The 20,991-nt window shown below is 42.1% G+C and overlaps 1 protein-coding gene across 1 annotated transcript in view; it reads left to right on the forward strand.

Moving 5' to 3' along the window:
• Window positions 1-16,802, forward strand: part of cnot2 (CCR4-NOT transcription complex, subunit 2) — a 204,802-nt gene extending 188,000 nt beyond the window's left edge. Inside the window, 7 exon segments of the mRNA XM_072485099.1 lie at window positions 10,485-10,500; window positions 10,503-10,520; window positions 10,523-10,583; window positions 10,764-10,789; window positions 10,792-10,905; window positions 15,430-15,431; window positions 15,667-16,802. Coding sequence (XP_072341200.1) covers window positions 10,485-10,500; window positions 10,503-10,520; window positions 10,523-10,583; window positions 10,764-10,789; window positions 10,792-10,905; window positions 15,430-15,431; window positions 15,667-15,753 — 324 coding nt within the window. The 3' untranslated portion in view covers window positions 15,754-16,802.
• The last annotated feature ends 4,189 nt before the right edge of the window (window positions 16,803-20,991 follow it).

Consider the following 20,991-nt stretch of genomic DNA (forward strand, 5'->3'; position numbering starts at 1 on the left):
TGATCTTCTTTGACATGGTGCACTATTCCATTGCATTCTTCTTGATATTCCTGCAACTTTTCAAATGGTCAACTAAAACATCCTCCACCATTAACTGTCATCTGTTGGTTCTCTGAATGGAACTAACTTTGCTTGGTTCCACCCTTGTCCAAAGCACAAACGTTACCAACTATGGTTTTTCTTCTAGTCCCAGATAGTTACAACTGCAGTTCCCCAAGGACCTTTCCTTGACCCTTCCAGTTCTTCATCTGCAATCTTCCTCTTGGCAACGTTCTCTGATAGACTAACAATGCTACGGTAGTTCTTTCCACCACCTGTGTTGGTCCATCTCCTGACCCTTTGTTGTCCATTTTCTTGTCCAACACTTGGTCCTGGATGAGTTGTGTCTTTTTCCAGGTAGACATCAGAAAGAAAACATCATGAACCCCCATCACCACCACCTCCACCGTCTACCATGTCACCCGTAACTGCTCTCTTTATGATTTACATTGGTTCCTGATGCCGTAAACCCTATTTAAAATTCCTATTGAAATTTCCATGGCCTTTCCTATCTATGTAGCATTCTCAAATCCTATAAGTACACACTCCACCAGAGGAAAGAGCTATGTTATGAAATCCCGTAGTTATCTTAAATGTGTCAATTAGACCATCCTTTAATCTCCTATGCTGAAAGCAATACAATCCATCTTTTGCAGCCTGCCCTCAGTTGGTATCATTTTGGTGAGTCAACACCTCAGATGCTCCACGGCCAGTACATCCTTGCTGCGGTGCAGTGCCCAGAACTGAATGTGGATGTGATCTAGCCAGAGCTTTGCACAATTTTAGCATAACTGTCTCCATCCCCTATGATTGAGTTAAATCCCAACATTTCATTTGATTTATTTCATATTTTGTATCTATTTACTAACTTTTAGTAGCTTCTTTGCATGGTCTCTTAAATCTCTGCTTCTCCAGTTACTAGCTTCTCACCATTTAGAAAATGATCTATCTATCTTGAGGTCAGACAGAGCAGATTACTTCACACTTCTCTGCATTGAACTTCCATCTGCTACAGTTTTGCCCTCCCATTTAATCTATTAATGATTCCTGTAATTTTATGCTCCTTCCCACATTAATGTGCCATCTAACTTGGCGTTGTCGGAGAACTTTGATTTATAGTTCTTTGTTCCTTCTAAGTTATTAATAAATATATTAAAAACTAAGATCCCAGTGCAGGTTCCTGTACCCCACCAATTATATAGTTATATCCCACCAATTGAAGTGCATAGTCATTAATCTTGCAGGCAAGCATCCAACAGTGGACGATACACCCCCGTCATTCGTTACGCTTTTCTGTTCACAGATCTCGGGGTTCTCATTCCATCTGGTGACGGTGATGAAATTATATTTGTAATAATCAAAAAAAAAACTCCCTCTCCTACATCCTAATCGATTCCCTTCCCTTGTCAATAAATTGCCTTCAACTCTACGCAGTTTCATTTTTGCCAATAGTTTCTTTTTTTAAAAATAATTTTTATTAAAGTTTTCACAAAATATCAACAACGTAATGTAAAAGGAACCCAATAGAACTAAATACCAAACAAAACAACCCAGTGCCCCCCTCTTCCCTATACATAAATAATATATTAACACCCACCGAAACACATAGCAAATATATACACCCCCTCAGATCCCCCAGTATAGACAAACACAAATAAAATAGACCCCCCCCCCCCCCCCCCCCGGGTTGCTGCTGCTGCTGACGATTGTCTACCGTTCTGCCAGGAAGTCCAAGAACGGTTGCCACCACCTGAAGAACCCTTGCACCGATCCCCTTAAGGCAAATTTCACCCTCTCCAATTTAATGAACCCCACCATATTGTTGATCCAGGATTCCACGCTTGGGGGCCTCGCATCATTCCACTGAAGAAGAATCCTTTTAAATTGAGGGGAGATAGATATAGGACAGATGTCAGAGGTAGGTTCTTTACTCAGAGAGTAGTAAGGGCATGGAATGCCCTGCCTGCAACAGTAGTGGACTCGCCAACACGAAGGGCAATCAAATGGTCATTGGATAGACATATGGACGATAAGGGAATAGTGTAGATGGGCTTTAGAGTGGTTTCACAGGTCGGTGCAACATCGAGGGCCGAAGGGCCTGTATTGCGCTGTAATGTTCTATGCTCTATGTTCGCCGGGCTACCAGGGACGCAAAGGCCAGAATACCGGACACTTTCGCCTCCTGCACTCCCGGCTCCTCTGCAACCCCAAATATTGTGAGCCCCCAGCCCGGTTTGACCCTGGATCCTACCACCCTCGACACCGTCCTCGCTACACCCTTCCTCAGGGAGCACCTAACACACCTGTCCTCACCCCCAAAAAACCGGCTCATCCTTGTCCCGGTCATGTGTGCCCTGTGCAGCACCTTAAACTGTATGAGGCTGAGCCTCGCGTACGAAGAGGAAGAGTTCATCCTCCCTAGGGCATCTGCCCACGTCCCCTCCTCGATCTCCTTTGCCAATAGTTTCTTGTGTGGAATATTTGGTCATTCATCCTTACATCAAATCCTTTGCTAGCCGTTCATTTCCATCTGGTTGTGCTTCTGTAAAGTGTCTCGAACTGCTTTTGCACATTAGTCATTATATAAATTCTTGTTTAGTGTGAGAAATAGAATCTTTTATACATTTAAGCCCCACTACAGATGTTTGAGCGTGTAATCTAGGTTACATTGAGGGGGTGCTGTAATGTCCAGAGGCTGACTTTTGAATGGACTTCAAAATTAAGGCCCTTCCTGCTCTCTTGACGTAGACATGAAAAGGTTCCATGACACAGTTTGATGAAGAACAGGGTGGTCTTCTGAGACCTGATCACCAGCTAGCACTACCAAAGATAGATAAACTGGTCATTTAAATTATTACTGTATTTTGAGATCTTTCTGCATGCAAAATCAACTTTCATATTTAATAGTCACAGTTCATTTTCTCTGAAATACTTTGTGAAATACTGGGGTAGTGAAGGCGGCTGGATAAATGCTAGTTCATTGTATTCAATTCCACAAGCTAAATATGTTTTTCCATCTGTTTAGATGACTGAAAAGTTTGAGTGCTGTATTTTAGGGCAAGATTCACCTTTAGGTGTCATAACGTTAGATAGACAAGACAGTGACTTAGAACTTCAATTTTTAAGCCCAAAACCTGACTTACTTGTAGCTGGTAATTCCTTTTACTTTCCGGTCTTAAATAATAGAAAATCGGGATAGCACTAGATACACGTGGAATCCTTTAGACTCCCTCCTGGTCTTGCATATCTTGTCCAGACAGTGTAACTTATAATTATCTTTGGGCTTATGACCTTGACAGCTGAGGTCTGCCTACAGTGGTTGTAAAAGCTTCTTTGTCCTCCGATTCTGAGTATTAACTGTTCCCCAATTTTTAGAAAGATTATTACAAATGCCAATTTTAGTCTGTTTCTCTCACACAGACATTTTTGCCATTGCAATTTGTACATATCTAAAGCAAGAGAAATCACTACTTTGAAATAATGTCCACAAGTCTTATTTTTATAAGTAGTCCACGTCCCATGGTGTTCCACACAGAGTCAAAACCAAATTTTCTCGTGGTGAGATTAGACTGCAGGAGAAATTGAATGCAAACGTAATTCAGCCCACATTTTAAAGTTTGTTGATGAAAATAATAAAAATTGACTTCCGGGTGCGGCGATGACCAGCTGAGTCGCACGTTTCGGCAGCTCCCGGTGAAACGGACTTTTGGGCTCTTGATAGGAGCCCCAACGGCAATTTTGACGGCTAAAAACACTGTGCGGTAAACCAGAAGGGAATCCCCCCTGGGTACGGATGAAAAAAGGAGGAGAAAGTGGCCGGATTGCAGTGGATCCTTTAGAACAGCGGCAAGGAAGGCAAGCAAAAACCAAGATGGCGTCGGAAGGTGGCAGTTTAACATGGGGCCCTGAACAACAAGAGTTCTTGAAATGCTGTGTGGAAGAGCTCAAAAAGGAAATGAAGAAAGAGCTGTTGGCCCCGATACTACAGGCGATCGAAGGGCTAAAGGAGGAACAAAAGACCCAGGAGCGGGAGCTTCGGGTCGTGAAGGCAAAGGCAGCCGAGAATGAGGACGACATACAGGGCCTGGTGGTGAAGACGGAGACGCATGAGGCACATCAGAAACGATGTGTGGAAAGGTTGGAGGCACTGGAGAACAACGCAAGGAGGAACAACCTGAGGATTCTTGGTCTTCCAGAAGGTGCGGACGTCGGGGCATATGTGAGCACGATGCTGCACTCGTTAATGGGAGAGGAGGCCCCGGCGGGTTCGTTGGAGGTGGAGGGAGCATACCGAGTGATGGCGCGAGGACCGAGAGCAGGAGAAATTCCCAGAGCCATAGTGGTGAGATTCCTCCGTTTTAAGGATAGAGAAATGGTCCTTAGATGGGCAAAGAAAACTCGGAGCAGTAAATGGGAGAACGCGGTGATCCACGTTTATCAAGACTGGAGTGCGGAGGTGGCGAGAAGGAGGGCGAGCTTTAATCGGGCCAAGGCGGTGCTTCATAAAAAGATAAAATTTGGAATGCTGCAACCGGCAAGACTGTGGGTCACATGTCGAGGGAGGCACCACTACTTTGAGACGGCGGATGAAGCGTGGACTTTTATTGTGGAAGAAAAACTGGAATGAGCGGGTTATTAAAAAGAACGTTTGAACAAAGTGGTGGGGCGAATGTGGGGGGCGAAGAGGGGGGTTAAAAAGGGGGGAAAGAGGAGTTTTATGTACTAATCCTGCGATGTGGTAACTTTTCTCTCTTCCACAGGTGGTGATGGGGGGAGGAGGGGAGGTGGAGGAGATGGGGCGTTGGCCATTGGGGGCGGGGCCAAGGGAGAAGCGCGGGCTTGGTTCCCGCGCTATGATAATCATGGCGGGAATAGAGAAGCAGGAAGGAGGGGGCGTCGCACGGTGCGAGCCGAGGTCACGGGGGGAAGCCGAGGTCGGCCAGAATTTTCTGACTTCTGGGAGCAACATGGGGGGAGTAATTACGCTAGCGGGGGATCGGGGTGGGAGGGGGGAATTACTGGGCTGCTACTGCTGGGGAGAGGGTGGAGCTGGTATGGGAGGGGATGGGCGGGGGGGCGCCGCCTGGGGGAGATACAGCTGTGTGGGAACCGGGTGAGGAGCTGGAAAAAGGGGATGGCTCATCGACAATGGGGGGGGGGGGGGGGGGGGGTAGGAAGCCCCCCAACCCGGCTGATCACGTGGAACGTGAGAGGGCTGAACGGGCCGATAAAGAGGGCACGGGTACTCGCACACCTTAAGAAACTTAAGGCAGATGTGGTTATGTTACAGGAAACGCACCTGAAACTGATAGACCAGGTTAGGCTACGCAAAGGATGGGTGGGCAGGTTAGGCTACGCAAAGGATGGGTGGGGCAGGTGTTCCATTCGGGGCTCGATGCGAAAAACAGGGGGGTGGCTATATTAGTGGGGAAGCGGGTAATGTTCGAGGCAAAGACTATAGTGGCGGACAACGGGGGCAGATACGTGATGGTGAGTGGCAAACTACAGGGGGAGACGGTGGTTTTGGTAAACGTATATGCCCCGAACTGGGATGATGCGAATTTTATGAGGTGGATGCTAGGACGCATTCCGGACCTAGAGATGGGAAAGCTGATAATGGGGGGAGATTTTAATACGGTGTTGGAACCAGGGCTGGATAGGTCGAAGTCCAGGACTGGAAGGAGGCCGGCAGCAGCCAAGGTACTTAAAGATTTTATGGAGCAGATGGGAGGTGTAGACCCGTGGAGATTTAGCAGACCTCGGAGTAAGGAGTTCTCGTTTTTCTCCTATGTCCATAAAGTCTACTCGCGAATAGACTTTTTTGTGCTGGGAAGGGCGTTGATCCCGAAGGTGAGGGGAACGGAGTATACGGCTATAGCCATTTCGGATCACGCTCCACACTGGGTAGACTTGGAGATAGGGGAGGAAACAGGAGGGCGTTTCCTCCCCTATCTCCAAGTCTACCCAGTATGGAGCGTGATCCAAAATGGCTATAGCCGTATACTATCCTGGAGAATGGACATGGGACTAAAGGCAGATGAGGGGGTGTGTCTAAGGGTGAGGGGGTGCATTGAAAAGTACTTGGAACTCAATGATAATGGGGAGGTCCAGGTGGGAGTGGTCTGGGAGGCGTTGAAGGCGGTGGTTAGAGGGGAGCTGATATCAATAAGGGCACATAAAGGGAAGCAGGAGAGTAAGGAACGGGAGCAGTTGCTGCAAGAACTTTTGAGGGTGGACAGACAATATGCGGAAGCACCGGAGGAGGGACTGTACAGGGAAAGGCAAAGGCTACATGTAGAATTTGACTTGCTGACTACGGGCACTGCAGAGGCACAATGGAGGAAGGCACAGGGTGTACAGTACGAATATGGGGAGAAGGCGAGCAGGTTGCTGGCACACCAATTGAGGAAAAGGGGAGTAGCGAGGGAAATAGGGGGAGTGAGGGATGAGGAAGGAGAGATGGAGCGGGGAGCGGAGAGAGTGAATGGAGTGTTCAAGACATTTTATAAAAAATTATATGAAGCGCAACCCCCGGATGGGAGGGAGAGAATGATGGGCTTTTTGGATCGGCTGGAATTTCCCAAGGTGGAAGAGCAGGAAAGGGTGGGACTGGGAGCACAGATCGAGGTAGAAGAAGTGGTGAAAGGAATTAGGAGCATGCAGGCGGGAAAGGCCCTGGAACCGGATGGATTCCCAGTCGAATTCTATAGAAAATATGTGGACTTGCTCGCCCCGGTATTGACGAGGACCTTTAATGAGGCAAAGGAAAGGGGACAACTGCCCCCGACTATGTCTGAAGCAACGATATCGCTTCTCTTAAAGAAGGAAAAGGACCCGCTACAATGCGGGTCCTATAGACCTATTTCCCTCCTAAATGTAGATGCCAAGATCCTGGCCAAGGTAATGGCAATGAGAATAGAGGAATGTGTCCCAGGGGTGGTCCACGAGGACCAAACTGGGTTTGTGAAGGGGAGACAGCTGAACACGAATATACGGAGGCTGTTAGGGGTAATGATGATGGCCCCACCAGAGGGGGAAACGGAGATAGTAGTGGCGATGGATGCCGAGAAAGCATTTGATAGAGTGGAGTGGGATTATTTGTGGGAGGTGTTGAGGAGATTTGGTTTTGGAGAGGGGTATGTTAGATGGGTGCAGCTGTTGTATAGGGCCCCGATGGCGAGCGTGGTCACGAATGGACGGGGATCTGCATATTTTCGGCTCCATAGAGAGACAAGGCAGGGATGCCCTCTGTCCCCATTATTGTTTGCACTGGCGATTGAGCCCCTGGCGATAGCGTTGAGGGGTTCCAAGAAGTGGAGGGGAGTACATAGAGGAGGAGAAGAACACCTGGTATCTTTGTATGCGGACGATTTGCTACTATACGTGGCAGACCTGGCGGAGGGGATGCCAGAAATAATGCGGATACTTGGGGAGTTTGGGGAGTTTTCAGGGTATAAATTGAACATGGGGAAAAGTGAGTTGTTTGTGGTGCATCCAGGGGAGCAGAGTAGAGAAATAGAGGACCTACCGTTGAGGAAGGTAACAAGGGACTTTCGTTACCTGGGGATCCAGATAGCCAAGAATTGGGGCACATTGCATAGGTTAAATTTAACGTGGTTGGTGGAACAAATGGAGGAGGATTTCAAGAGATGGGATATGGTATCCCTGTCACTGGCAGGGAGGGTGCAGGCGGTTAAGATGGTGGTCCTCCCGAGATTCCTCTTTGTGTTTCAGTGCCTCCCGGTGGTGATCACGAAGGCTTTTTTTAAAAGGATTGAAAAGAGCATCATGGGTTTTGTGTGGGCCGGGAAGACCCCGAGAGTGAGGAAGGGATTCTTACAGCGTAGCAGGGATAGGGGGGGGGCTGGCACTACCGAGCCTAAGTGAGTATTATTGGGCCGCTAATATTTCAATGGTGAGTAAGTGGATGGGAGAGGAGGAGGGAGCGGCGTGGAAGAGATTAGAGAGGGCGTCCTGTAGGGGGACTAGCCTACAGGCTATGGTGACAGCCCCATTGCCGTTCTCACCGAGGAACTACACCACAAGCCCGGTGGTGGTGGCTACACTGAAGATTTCGGGACAGTGGAGACGGCATAGGGGAAAGACTGGAGCCTTGGGGGGGGGGGGGAATGGATGGGGTTCTCTCGATTCCCCCCCCGATAAGAAACAACCATAGGTTTGCCCCGGGGGGAATGGATGGGGGATATGGAATGTGGCAAAGAGCAGGAATAACGCAACTGAAAGATCTGTTTGTGGATGGGAAGTTCGCGAGTCTGGGAGCGCTGACCGAGAAATATGGGTTGCCCCAAGGGAATGCATTCAGGTATATGCAACAGAGGGCTTTTGCGAGGCAACAGGTGAGGGAATTCCCGCAGCTCCCGACACAAGAGGTGCAGGACAGAGTGATCTCAAAGACATGGGTGGGGGATGGTAAGGTGTCAGATATATATAGGGAAATGAGGGACGAAGGGGAGACTATGGTAGAAGAACTAAAAGGGAAATGGGAAGAAGAGCTGGGGGAGGAGATCGAGGAGGGGCTGTGGGCAGATGCCCTAAGCAGGGTAAACTCGTCGTCCTCGTGTGCCAGGCTAAGCCTGATTCAGTTTAAGGTATTACACAGGGCGCATATGACTGGAGCACGGCTCAGTAAATATTTTGGGGTGGAGGATAGGTGTGCGAGGTGCTCGAGAAGCCCAGCGAATCATACCCATATGTTTTGGTCATGCCCGGCACTACAGGGGTTTTGGATGGGGGTGACAAAGGTGCTTTCAAAAGTAGTGGGGGTCCGGGTCGAACCAAGCTGGGGGTTGGCTATATTTGGGGTTGCACAAGAGCCGGGAGTGCAGGAGGCGAGAGAGGCCGATTAAGTTCGTTCTAAGGGGGTCGGCTCAAGGGTTCACCAGGCGGTGGCAACCGTTCGTCGAATACCTCGCAGAAAGATAGATGGAATGGAAAAAAGAAGGCAGCCGCAGCAGCCCAGGATCGGGGGGGAGGGGGGGGTGGAGGAACCAGAAGGACTCTCAGGGTTGTTAATATATACTGTATAATATGTATAGGTCGTTGCTACAGATAATTATATATTGGACTGTTAAATTATATTTTTGGAGAGTGTTACTTGTGATAAGGAAGTTGCCAATTAGGGTTAGTTTTCATTTTTGTTATTTATTATTTATTCTTTTTTTTTTTTGTTTATAAAATAGGTCATTGTTATTTGTGTTGTTATAATATTGTGTAAAGGATGCACAATGTACTTGTGTTGGTTGACCAAAAATTTTCAATAAAATATTTATTAAAAAAAAAAGAAAATAATAAAATGCAAGTATTCTATCAAGTAGAAAAACTTGCAGCAATTTGGCAAACAGAACTGGAGGTTTTTTTTTTGGAGTGCAGCAGTTTTTCTGCAGTACAGATGGAGGAGCTGGGGGATGTGAAACTTAACCATTGGTGGAATGGTGTAATTGCAGTGCAAGACTTTACATTACTCAATTCAATCACAATAATTTGCATTGATATATTACCATTGGCCTAGGAAACGTCAAGGCATTTCACAGGAGCATAATCAGGCATCAATTGACATCAAGTCAAAGGAGGATATATTTAGGAGGGCTGACTAATAATGGCTTGGCCAAAGGGTGAAGTTGGGTGCAGAAGCCAACAGGTTTAGTGAAGGAAATATGAGCATGGATATTTATAATAGGAAAAGTTCCCAAAAACGTGTGACCAAAACCTGAAGACAGGAAGTAATGTTTTATCCGTCTTTCGGTTGAAATGTTAAACTGAGGGCCCAACTGCCTGTTCAGGTGGATGGCATTATTTTGAAAAAGACCAAGGGAGTTATTTCTCAGTGTCTTGGCCTTTATTAATCCCTCCGTCCACATCACAAAAGTGAATTATCAGCTCATTCTCACATTGCTGTTTGCTGGGTTCGCTGTGTGAAAATTGGCTTTGTGTTTCCGATATTTACAATGGTGATTAAACTTCAAAAGTACTTAATTGGCTGGACGATACATTGAGTTGTCCGATGGCCATGAAAGCGCTTTACAACGCACGCTTTTCTAAACAAAGTGTGTTTTAAATAAGATTTTTAATATATATATGTGGAAATAGACACTTGACAGCAATGCAAGAGAGAACCTTGAGCAAGACATTTCATTTTTGCTCAAGTTTCATTTGCTCGCAGTGGCCAGAACTTTGTGCAGATTATGTGATGACATACACATCGAAGGATTAACAATTGCAATGTAACTAGAGTGCGAATATTTATTGGACATCATTTGTATACTTTTGGGGTGGTTGGACATTTGCGGCTATGTTGTAGAATTTTTGTTGATTATATTCCTGTGGATTTACCAGTGTAATATAAAATATAGTTGCTTGTCATAAGTTAAGGGTTCTTGCATTATATTTAAAATGTAAGATAAAACGAACAATGATTTATTTTACAGCTTGCTGCAATAAAACTTGCCGCTACGGAGAGGACCTCCTTTCTATCTATACTACATGAATGGAGGAGATGTCTTACAGTTACTTGCAGCAGTAGAGCTGTATGTCCTTTTAAATATACCATATTTATATTTGAAGTTCCTTTTTGGCATGACTGACATGTTAAAATCAAATGATTCCTATTCATGTTTTTAATGATTTTCCATGTGTTCGTCTGTTTATTGGATATGTTTTAATTTGATTAATATTCATACATTTCTTTTATCATTTATGAATGGCAGATTTAACCGAGACTGGAGGTACCACAAAGAGAGCGAGTCTGGATCACCAGGGCCCCAGGAATGGAGCCAACAGTAAAGACCAACACCTATGAAAGGGGGACATACTATTTCTTTGACTGTCTTAACTGGAGAAGGTTGCTAAGTAAGAGCTGATGTGCTAATTGATTTTATATGATGCGGGAATTGTTGGCCTTCGATTGTAAAGGAGTCCGATGAATTACTGACTTGAAGTTTCTTTGGAGAAAATTAAGAATCATTTGTTTGCTGGAAACAACCAATGTGTTTTTGTATGCAACATTGTGTATTTTTTTTTCTGCCCAGCAAATCTGATCTGTGGTTCTCAATAATAAAGATAGCTGAAATAGCCTAGATTTGTGTGCTGTTGTTTTAAACCCTTGAGACTGTTGATGCTGTAGCCAAGTTCTGTGCTCTCAAGGCAATCGAATTTTTGAAGACTTCAACTCCTGCACTGAAGAATCATAAGAATGTACAACATAAGAGGAAGCAATTGGCTCAACATGACGATGCAATGCTAGCTTTAAGTCAAGTACTTTTGATTACATTTCCCTGTTCTTATTGTATTCTTTCCATGCTACATTGTAGTAATACTAATCAGGAGATTTATTGCTGTAATATTATAATAATTCCAGTCTACAAAAATGTTATTTTTACGAATTAAATGAGGTATGTTTAAAAAAACAACAACTCTGGTTTCCCCCGTTTTCACTCTCTTCCCCCCCCCCTCCCATTTTATCGTGTGCTCAGTTTTGTATAATTACCTAAATTCTATTTGACATTAGTTACAGTACTTGGTTTATATTTCTATTTTTGTTTCAAGGTTTAATAATGTTCCAATGTTTTTCCTGTGGTTGCTCCATCCTCCTGTTTCAGGTGAACCTGGCTATGTTTAGATTTTCCTATTAATATGGAGCGGGCAATTGGCCGCTATCAGTTGTTTGCCACTGGCCATGTGCATCGTCTTATCAGACCTATACTTTCCTAGGGTCTGAAATCTGATCCTAATTTCCTGAAGAAAAGCCTTTGCAGCCTATTTTAGCAATACTGAACAGTGTAACTTTGCCTGGATTTATTATTGTGGGGAGTAGACCAATATATACGATACATTGGACTGACACGCAATGTGATCAACACAGGTACCTAAAAGACAACTCATCAGCTATGCATGAATAGGCAATTGGAGATGTATTTACTTACGCAGATTGTGAGAGGGCAGATTTCAAGCCTCTTAAATAGCATACAACAAGCATTACACTTCATATTTATCAGATGCAGATCACCATTTTACAAACCTATAATGTTAACTAAAAAATGACTCATTACCTTTTTGGACAACGGTATAGGTTTGATTAAAACAGAAATTGATGGAATCACAGAGTCAGATCTCCAAAACTTTGTTTAATATCTGGTGCCCAATATAATTGATATGTTGCTTATTCGATCCCTGTAAACATACTCTCTTCACAATGGTCTCTGACTTCAGTTTATATTCGACCAAGGGGAAAACTGAACCATTTCACTGAAAATTCACCAAATTTCATTGTAGAAAGCTGGCATTTGTTGCGAGTGATGAGTATTCTAACAGTTCAATTATGCTACATATCCAGTATCTATGCAGTTTTAGAACAACAGCAGTGGGAGCAAATCGTGTTTTTAAGGAGATGATCTTGCACTATTTCAGTTTTAGACAGTTGGAGTATAACTGGCGTAAAACTACATTTTGCAACTCCCTCTGGTCAGCTAACGATTCTCCAAGCTGAAATGTTGGAAGTTTATTATAAACAAGCGAACAGATCAATTAAAAGTTCTGTGGTTATTGACGGGCTGATGAGCAGATCTCTTGTGAATGCATTGGAATAGCATACAAAGCTTTTCTTTCCCTGATCATCAAACAGCAATGTAAGCATCTAGTGTAACTCTGCACCTTTCTTTCATATTTCCCTATATGCTGATAAAGTTGTGTATACTTGCCATGAAGAGATGTTTTGTGTATTTTGTAAATCAAACTTCAAGGACGTCTCAAAATATAGTTTATGAAGATAATGTACTGAGAGGACAGGTTTTTTTAATGGTTGATTGTTTTGTGAATTAATTCTGCAACCTTTGAGATGGGAGGCATTTCTCTGCTGATCAGGTCAGACAACATATTGTAACGGCTCAGCTGACTTCTAACAGTTGGCAGTGTAGTATAAATCTGAGTTGACAAATGCCATATTCATCAGTGAAGGTGTTTGTCATTAACCAAACAGCAAAGTTAGTGACATTGCAGGTTTTCATTTTAGATGAATTTCTGATCCCACACAAGTTCCAGATTCGCATGAGTAGCTTCATATTAGATCCTTTTGTGGAACTGTGACCAAGTTGAAGAGAAATCATAAACCATTCTTGAAGCCAGTCAGACTGCTTGATTAAAGCACCAAGTGTGATATCAGTCCATCATTGTCTGTGACAAGTGCCATTCTGTTCCATTGAGTTTTGGCCATACCAAAAATCCCTTCCTCTCTTTAAAATGGTCTCCCCAATTTAAGTTCAAAACATATTTGGCAATTATAAGTACCTTTTCTTTCATCAGATATTTATTTGTTATATAGTGCTATTCATCAATTTTCTTCAAAATGCAAATACTTACATTTTAACTCAAGCATGATGTGTACTTGTTATGATGTAACGTTTCTGTAATTTGATCATATGGGTTTTTGTAAGGAGTAGGACAAAAAGAGATTACCACCAATTAAACAAAAGCTACTACTTAAATAATAGCTACTTTGTGGCTGAGAGGGCTATGCATGCCATAAGTAATTATATTCAGAGATATTTAATGTATGCTTGATCAGGGGCTATAAAAATTGCAGTCAGTTTCTTAAGCTTGTTGAAATGCTGAAGTGAATTATTCCATAGTTGCTGCTTTAGCCTTCCTCTGCCATTATATATGTTAGACAATGCCATCTTTCTCTATTGCCTCATCATCCAACACCTTGAAACCACCCTTGCATGACAGTATTCCTACCAATTTGAACAATGGCTTCTCTTTTTCACCACCTAATCGTATTCAAGATTCCAAGAATCTGTTCCTCTTTAACTACCTGCTGCACCTCGGCTCTCTCAACAGACATAGGTTTTACATAACTTTAATTTATAAAGCTCCTTCATAACCTCAATGTTCCAAACACTTTCATAGCCAGGAAAGTGCTTTAGAAATGTAGTTACAGTATAAGTGTCGTTACTGTTTAATATAGGTAAATGTGGCAGTTTAAATAGCCAGATAATCATTTTTTGGTAATCTTGATGGATGAATTAAGTTTCCATGGAATCTCCTACATCTGTCTGAGAGGCGCGATTGTTTAACATCTCATTCGAATGCAGCACGACCATGGTGCACCACTACCTCAGAACTGCAGTGAAGCGTAGGAGGCTCAAGTTGGTGGCTTCAACCTTGGGGCACTTTTCCCTGGGCCAATTCTGATATTATGTATGCTAAGAATCTCCAGTTCTCCTTCTTCATTTTTCTCAAACCCCTTGGCTACTTCTGTAAATCAGACTGCATGCCCAACAGCAACTACCTCCAGCTCAGTATGGAAGAGTCTTGCAATCATCTTTAGTTCCCATCCAGAACTCTAATGCCGTACTATTTAATCTATCTCCCACCATGAGCATTCTCCCAAGTTAACCATAAAGTGCCACCCTATTATCATAGAATTTACAGTGCAGAAGGAGGCCATTCGGCCTATCGAGTCTGCACCGGCTCTTGGAAAGAGCACCCTGCCCAAGGTCCACACCTCCACCCTATCCCCATAACCCAGTAACCCCACCCAACACTAAGGGGCAATTTGGACACTAAGGGCAATTTATCATGGGCCAATCCACCTAATCTGCACATCTTGGACTGTGGGAGGAAACAGGAGCACCCGGCGGAAACCCACGCACACACTGGGAGGATGTGCAGACTCCGCACAGACAGTGACCCAAGCCGGAATCGAACCTGAGACCCTGGAGCTGTTAAGCAATTGTGCTATCCACAATGCTACCGTGCTGCCCACCTAACACAACAACCTATTTATCAACAAAAATTCTCATTTCCACCTTTGCCTCAACCACCACCTTGTTTTGAAACCGTTACATGTGCTCTTGTGAGCACCAGTCTTGACTATTCTTAACACTGTGCTGGCTGGCCTCCCACTTCGTACCATTCATAATTTCTCTACAATTGAAACACTGTCACATATCCTATTCTTCATTACCACTTATCCTTCACGTTCTCGATCACCCCTCGCCCACAATTCCTTATACTAGCACTATGTCCCGTAAAACAATTTAGAAATCTTTGTCCTTGTATCTGAGTCCTACTCTGAGCTCACCTTATGTCTGCCATCTCCTCCAGTCCTGTATATCTGTCAGAATAATCTGTTCTCTTGAATTAGGCTTCTATACCTCCCTTGTCTTTCACCCACTGGTGGTAGAGATTTAAGCTGCTCTTTGGAACTCTTCTCCTAAGCCGCTCTGCTTCATCTCCTTTAAGAACCTTCTCAAGAAAAAGTTTTCACTAGACAGTCATCATCTTTTTTAATAAAAGAAAAGACTTCCATTTACATAGTACCTTGATGATCTCAGGACGTCCTAAAGCACGGAATAGCCAATGGAAGTACTTTAGAAGTGTAGTCACTGTTGTATTATGATCTCTACATTTTTATCTTTGTCTGCAGTTTCCTATTTCCTCCACCGTTGGAAGTTTCTTTCATTAAAGATGCTACATGAATTCAAATTGTGTGGTGTTTTATCTGTGAATATATACAAATATTGTACATCTTTAGATCTCACCAAGTTGTCTTGTTTTGCCTTCAAATGGAAGTTTGCTGTCACATGGCTGACTTTCTCTTTTGGATTTCAGGAGTTCCACCTGGAGTATGATAAACTAGAGGAAAGACCTCATCTGCCGTCATCTTTGAACTACAACCCTGCTCAGCAAGCCTTCTAAAGACTTAACTGTTCATGGGGTATGGCTGTCTCAGCACAATACTCAAACTGCGGAAACCGAAGTGGCTCAGGCATCCTGGTTTTTATTCTTTGAGGATCTGGCAATTGGCTCATGTGGATGGATCGACATTTTGAAGTCCTGCCTTAGTAATTATGTGCTGCCCAACACAACTGAATTTGTATTTTTTTCTGTTTTTTTTATTATTTTGAGCAGGGTATGTTTAAAAACGACACACAAAATAATTTTTAAGCCTAGAGGCAGACTTTGTTCTGCTAAGGGACAAGTGGACCGACAACATTTTCATTGCTAAATTTCCAAAGTGTAAAAATTTAAAAAGTTTGCATTGTTCATTGTAGCATTACTGGTAATAATAAAAAAAAAATGTTTAGTGCATTTTTATGTGAAGATCCTCCTTGTATTTCATTTGGAAAGATAAGCAGCCTGCATTTGATTTGTCCATTTTACTACCCCTAATGTTTTTGAATGGCATTTCCGCCAAGTTAAATGCAAGAACATTTGACTGTTTAAGTGAACGTTATTGCCACGACCTCTGGACATTTTCCACGGTTGTGTATCACTGGGCTTCATCTTTCCAGAATGAGCAAAACACTGTCCAGTCTTTGTTACAATTTTGTAATAAAAGTGTACATTTTTTTAATTTTTGGACATCACATGAATAAAGATATGTATGTACGAATGTGTATATATTATATATATGACATCTATTTTGGAAAATATTTGCCCTGCTGTACCTCATTTTTCGGAGGTGTGCATGGATGCAATACATGAAAACAGGACATTTCGGGAACTGCTGAGCAGGGGACCGCTGTGTCGCCCTGTGCACTTAAGGGCCAGATTTTCAGCAGCCAAGGACATCCATACCCAATTGAACATGATGGGACTTCAGGAAGTGAACTGAGACAATTCACAATGGCTGGTTGAACAGCAGCATTTCATAGGAAAAAAAGAATTAAAAAAAAATCAATCTTGTATTTTCTGACCACATTAAAGCTTCTTCTCTTTGTAATAAAGTAGAAAAGCTGTCCTAACTGCAGTGTTGCCTTTAATTTGAATTTGCTACACAATAATGTATTTTAATTGATGGCATTGAGTACAATGAAAGATGTTTTGGAGTATTTGTTGGAATTTCCACCTCATGACTGGTGTCTTAATAGTGTCCTGCTCACCAGATGTTACTACGACAGGTAAGTGTTCGATTTTGAATCTTGTGTATAAATTTTAAAAAGAAAGAACCATTAGGTCATCTTTAAAAATCACATGGTGCAGTCATCAGCCACTGTTCTTAAATGATCATTTTAGATAGTACAGCCCTGTATTCGCGAATGTAGTATTTCGCTTGTTGTGAAATCCTTTGAGGATGGAACAGCACGTCAAGGCATTAAATCTCTTAAGTAAGAGAATGCTTATTAAATTTGCCTGTCCTCAACTTCAAAAATTATGCGCAGTGGTAATCCTTTTGTGATTACCTCCTAAATAGCCAAAACTGACATGTAACAAGTCTCAGAACCACAAAAGACATGACTTGGGATTCAGCTTGTTTTAATAGCAATTAAAGGAGGCTGTTGTCATTTCCTCACCGGAAAACCAGACACATTTACTGCATGCGGTTAAAACTGTAGCCCAGTATCTGGTCAGAATTTATAAACTACCTTTGCTTCCTTTTGTGTTTGTACCCTATGTACTAACTGATCAGTGTGAAATACTGGAACAAGCCTTCATGTCCATGATTTTATGCCAGGTGACTAGTTCTAGTTGGTTCTATTTTCACCATGCAGAAACCCGTGTTAGACTGCGTCTTATGTTTACAGCAAGTAATACTTGTGACTTTAAAAGAATAGTGCACAAATATTCAGGATTTAAATGTGAAATTATTAAAGCATGTCTAAATCAAATTTTCACCCTTAGAAAAACTTTCCCTGTCTTGAAGAATACTTTGCACACAAGACTTGCATTTGTAACACAAACAAGGAGAGAAATCATGAGGATTTTTTTCCTGCTGATTTTTCACTTTTTTTCCTTCATTTAATAATCATAATAATAATCGCTTGTTGTGACAAGTAGGCTTCAATGAAGTTACTGTGAAAAATCCCTAGTTGTCACATTCCGGCGCCTGTTCGGGGAGGCCTGTACAGGAATTGAACCCACACTGCTGGACTTGTTCCGCATGACAAGCCAGCTGTTTAGCCCACTGTGCTAAACCAGCCCCATCTAGCACAGTTTCCTGTTTGCGTGTATAGAAACAGGTGTATTTCGATACATTCACCTTGTTTGCAGCCATTCTAATTTTTGTTCCAATTCAAATTCTGGCAAATCTGTGAGCACTTGAGTCTAAATTAAACTTCAAAGTTTATCAAGTAGTGAAATGTCCCTGGGGTGGCATTGTGGTGCAGTGGTTAGCACTGCTGCCTACGATGCCGAGGACCCGGGTTCAATCCCGGCCCCGGGTCACTGTCTCTGTGGAGTTTACACCTTCTCCCCGTGTCTGCATGGGTTTCACCCCCACAACCCAAAGATGTGCAGGTTAGGTGGATTGGCCACACTAATTGCCCCTTAATTGGATAAAAAATAATTGGTACTCTAAATTTTATTTTTTTTAAATAGTGAAATGTCCCATTTCTGTGGTAGCATTTTCATTTTAATATGAAATGTGTTAAAAAGTTTGCTTAAAAATGGAGGGATCAATTATTTGCACTCTTGGTACATTATTTATAAAATTAGATTAATGTTTAAGAATGCTTTGAAGAAAAAATGCATTGGTTATTTGTTTTAAAACTAGGACTCTACTGGGGGTGGGGCAGAAAAACGAAATTAAATATCTAAATTACTGGTTTAATAAATCATCACAAAAGTAGTACATTAGATTTATAACTAAACTTAAAATTTGGCATTTTTTGCAAAAGTCCGATCAAGCGTTTTTGAGAGATTTTGGATGTTTCTGCTAATCATCCCCAAATGATCTTTCTGTTCAATAATCTTTAAACAGTTAGAATGAATTTGAGTGCTTGCAATATTATTCATTTTAATAATAGTCATACTATGAACCATCCTTTGTTTAAAAAAAAAAAATGAACTCAAAAATTTGTCTAATGCCAACTGAGTTTCGCACTTGCAGCTGAGGAATATTGAGAATTTTAGTGATTAAGTATCTGGGGTGTTCTTAGTTATTGCTTGGAGTGTGTGTAATTTCTCCAGTTCTAAATTGTTATGCATAATGTATATTATTAAACTTTAATCCCCTGAAGTCAAACGTTCAACAAATGCGTTTCTGGTCCAGGGAAAGCAGCTAGGACAAAGATTAATGCATTGATGAAGTGAAAATATTATATTAAGTCTCCAGCTTACCCCAGTAAAGTACAACTTTTGATCAACAGTTGATCAACAATAGATCCTGCCAGACCTCAGTGGTTCTCTACACAATCCCTGTTGTCATTTTTGTGAAACATTTTACCTGCATCTTCCAAACGTACAATTTTTTTACATAAGTTTGTCATTTACTTATCAGTGCAAGTTATTTTTTCTTTACAAAATGACAATATCCTTAATTGTTCTCTTATTAAGTTCTTAATTTCAATGTGGTAGAAACACATTATAGTGAAATTTCTAAAAAGAGTGAGAAAGGTACCGTTTTTGCAATGATTAATGCCACTTCAAATGTTCCAATAAACCAACATTTTAAGAAGAAATAACTGAAAGGGTGGATGTAATTTAAGAAACTAAGGGGTTGCCTGCATCAATTTGCAGCAGCAACTTACCATGGCTGTCAGCAATCCAAATACTGTTATTATGGTTTTCAACAAGACTGCATCTCTTCTGTTGATCCAAATTAAGATGAAAGATGTTGACTGCATAATTACCTTCTCCCCCTATCTTTAAGATGCTGTTTGAACATTGCAGTTATAACATCCATGGTAAGTCTAACTAAAACTAATTAAATTGTTTTTTGTCATGATTTTTCTCACCAGTAATAAAACACCTAATGGCATAAACTGTACTTTGAATGATATAACATCTGAATGCAGTTCTTACATAGTAAGATACAGTCAGTGAGCAGTCTGCTGCTTCACTTACTGGTTTTAATAATTAGAATGGCATTTTAGGTAAAGACTGTAACAACCAAAGCACTTCATGGCCGATGCAGATTTTTAAAAATGCTGTCACTTGTAATGCAAGAAACAGCAGCCAGATTGTTTGCCGTATGGTACCACAAACTTGAGTGTGGCAACGTCCAGATGATTTGTTACATTGATTCAAGGATAAATATTGACCAGGGAACAATCCCCTGCTCCACATGAAAAAAATCAACATTTTTTAATGTGCACCTAATCTAATCTGAAAGATGGGTAATTATGTTTAACCCCTACTGCATCACTGAGCAATTCTTTCAACTAGTGCAATCACACTGGAAACTTGTCATATTCTTGATTTGACATGTAAAATTCGCACCAGAAGTTTATCTATTGGGAACTTGGTGCAATAAGTTAGTAATTTTTCTAGCAAGTTTAAATTCACTCCAGAAATATTAAATGAAAATCTCGTTGTAAGGATCGGATGAGGGGTGAAATTGAACAATCTCAATCTAATTCCCGGAGGAATTCTTGGCTACCCCCAATTTAACACTAACTGACTGTCTCACGCAAGAGACCATATGCTTAAAACGTCACTGGTGTGAGTGAAATTAGTACCTGAAATTGAGCTCCAGCAACACTAACCCCACATTCAATTACAGATTATTAGATTATTTAATTGTGGCCTGTTAGAGTAAAATTGACATTTTCAAAAGTGAAGTTTAAATTCTGTATTTAAAACATTGCATGTATAGTCTTCTTAGTATTTTCTTGAAAAATATTCCAGAACACTTATGATTTACACAGTTTTTGTTGGTATTTTAAACCCCGCCCCGCAGTTTTCTGGAGATATTGAACCCCTCCAATGCCTCACCAAACTGCTCTGAGCGACAGCGAGTAGGATATTTGACTTTGGGGGGCATCACAGACAAGCTTGCTCACCTTTCGCAAGTGGACTTTGGGAAAAGTATCACTGATTTGCAATAACTTTGGGGTACTGCCGCCAAACCTCGAACCTTCTGCCTCATGTCTTGGTGTCACATTGTGATATTTCATGCACGAGTTCATTAACAGGGCCATAATTCATATTCTAAAATGCAAACCCCCATTCCGCTCAAATTTGGTATGCTCTATATTTAGTACTGGTTGATGT

This window comes from Scyliorhinus torazame, chromosome 19 (genome assembly GCF_047496885.1).
Source record: "Scyliorhinus torazame isolate Kashiwa2021f chromosome 19, sScyTor2.1, whole genome shotgun sequence".
Lineage (NCBI taxonomy): Eukaryota > Metazoa > Chordata > Chondrichthyes > Carcharhiniformes > Scyliorhinidae > Scyliorhinus > Scyliorhinus torazame.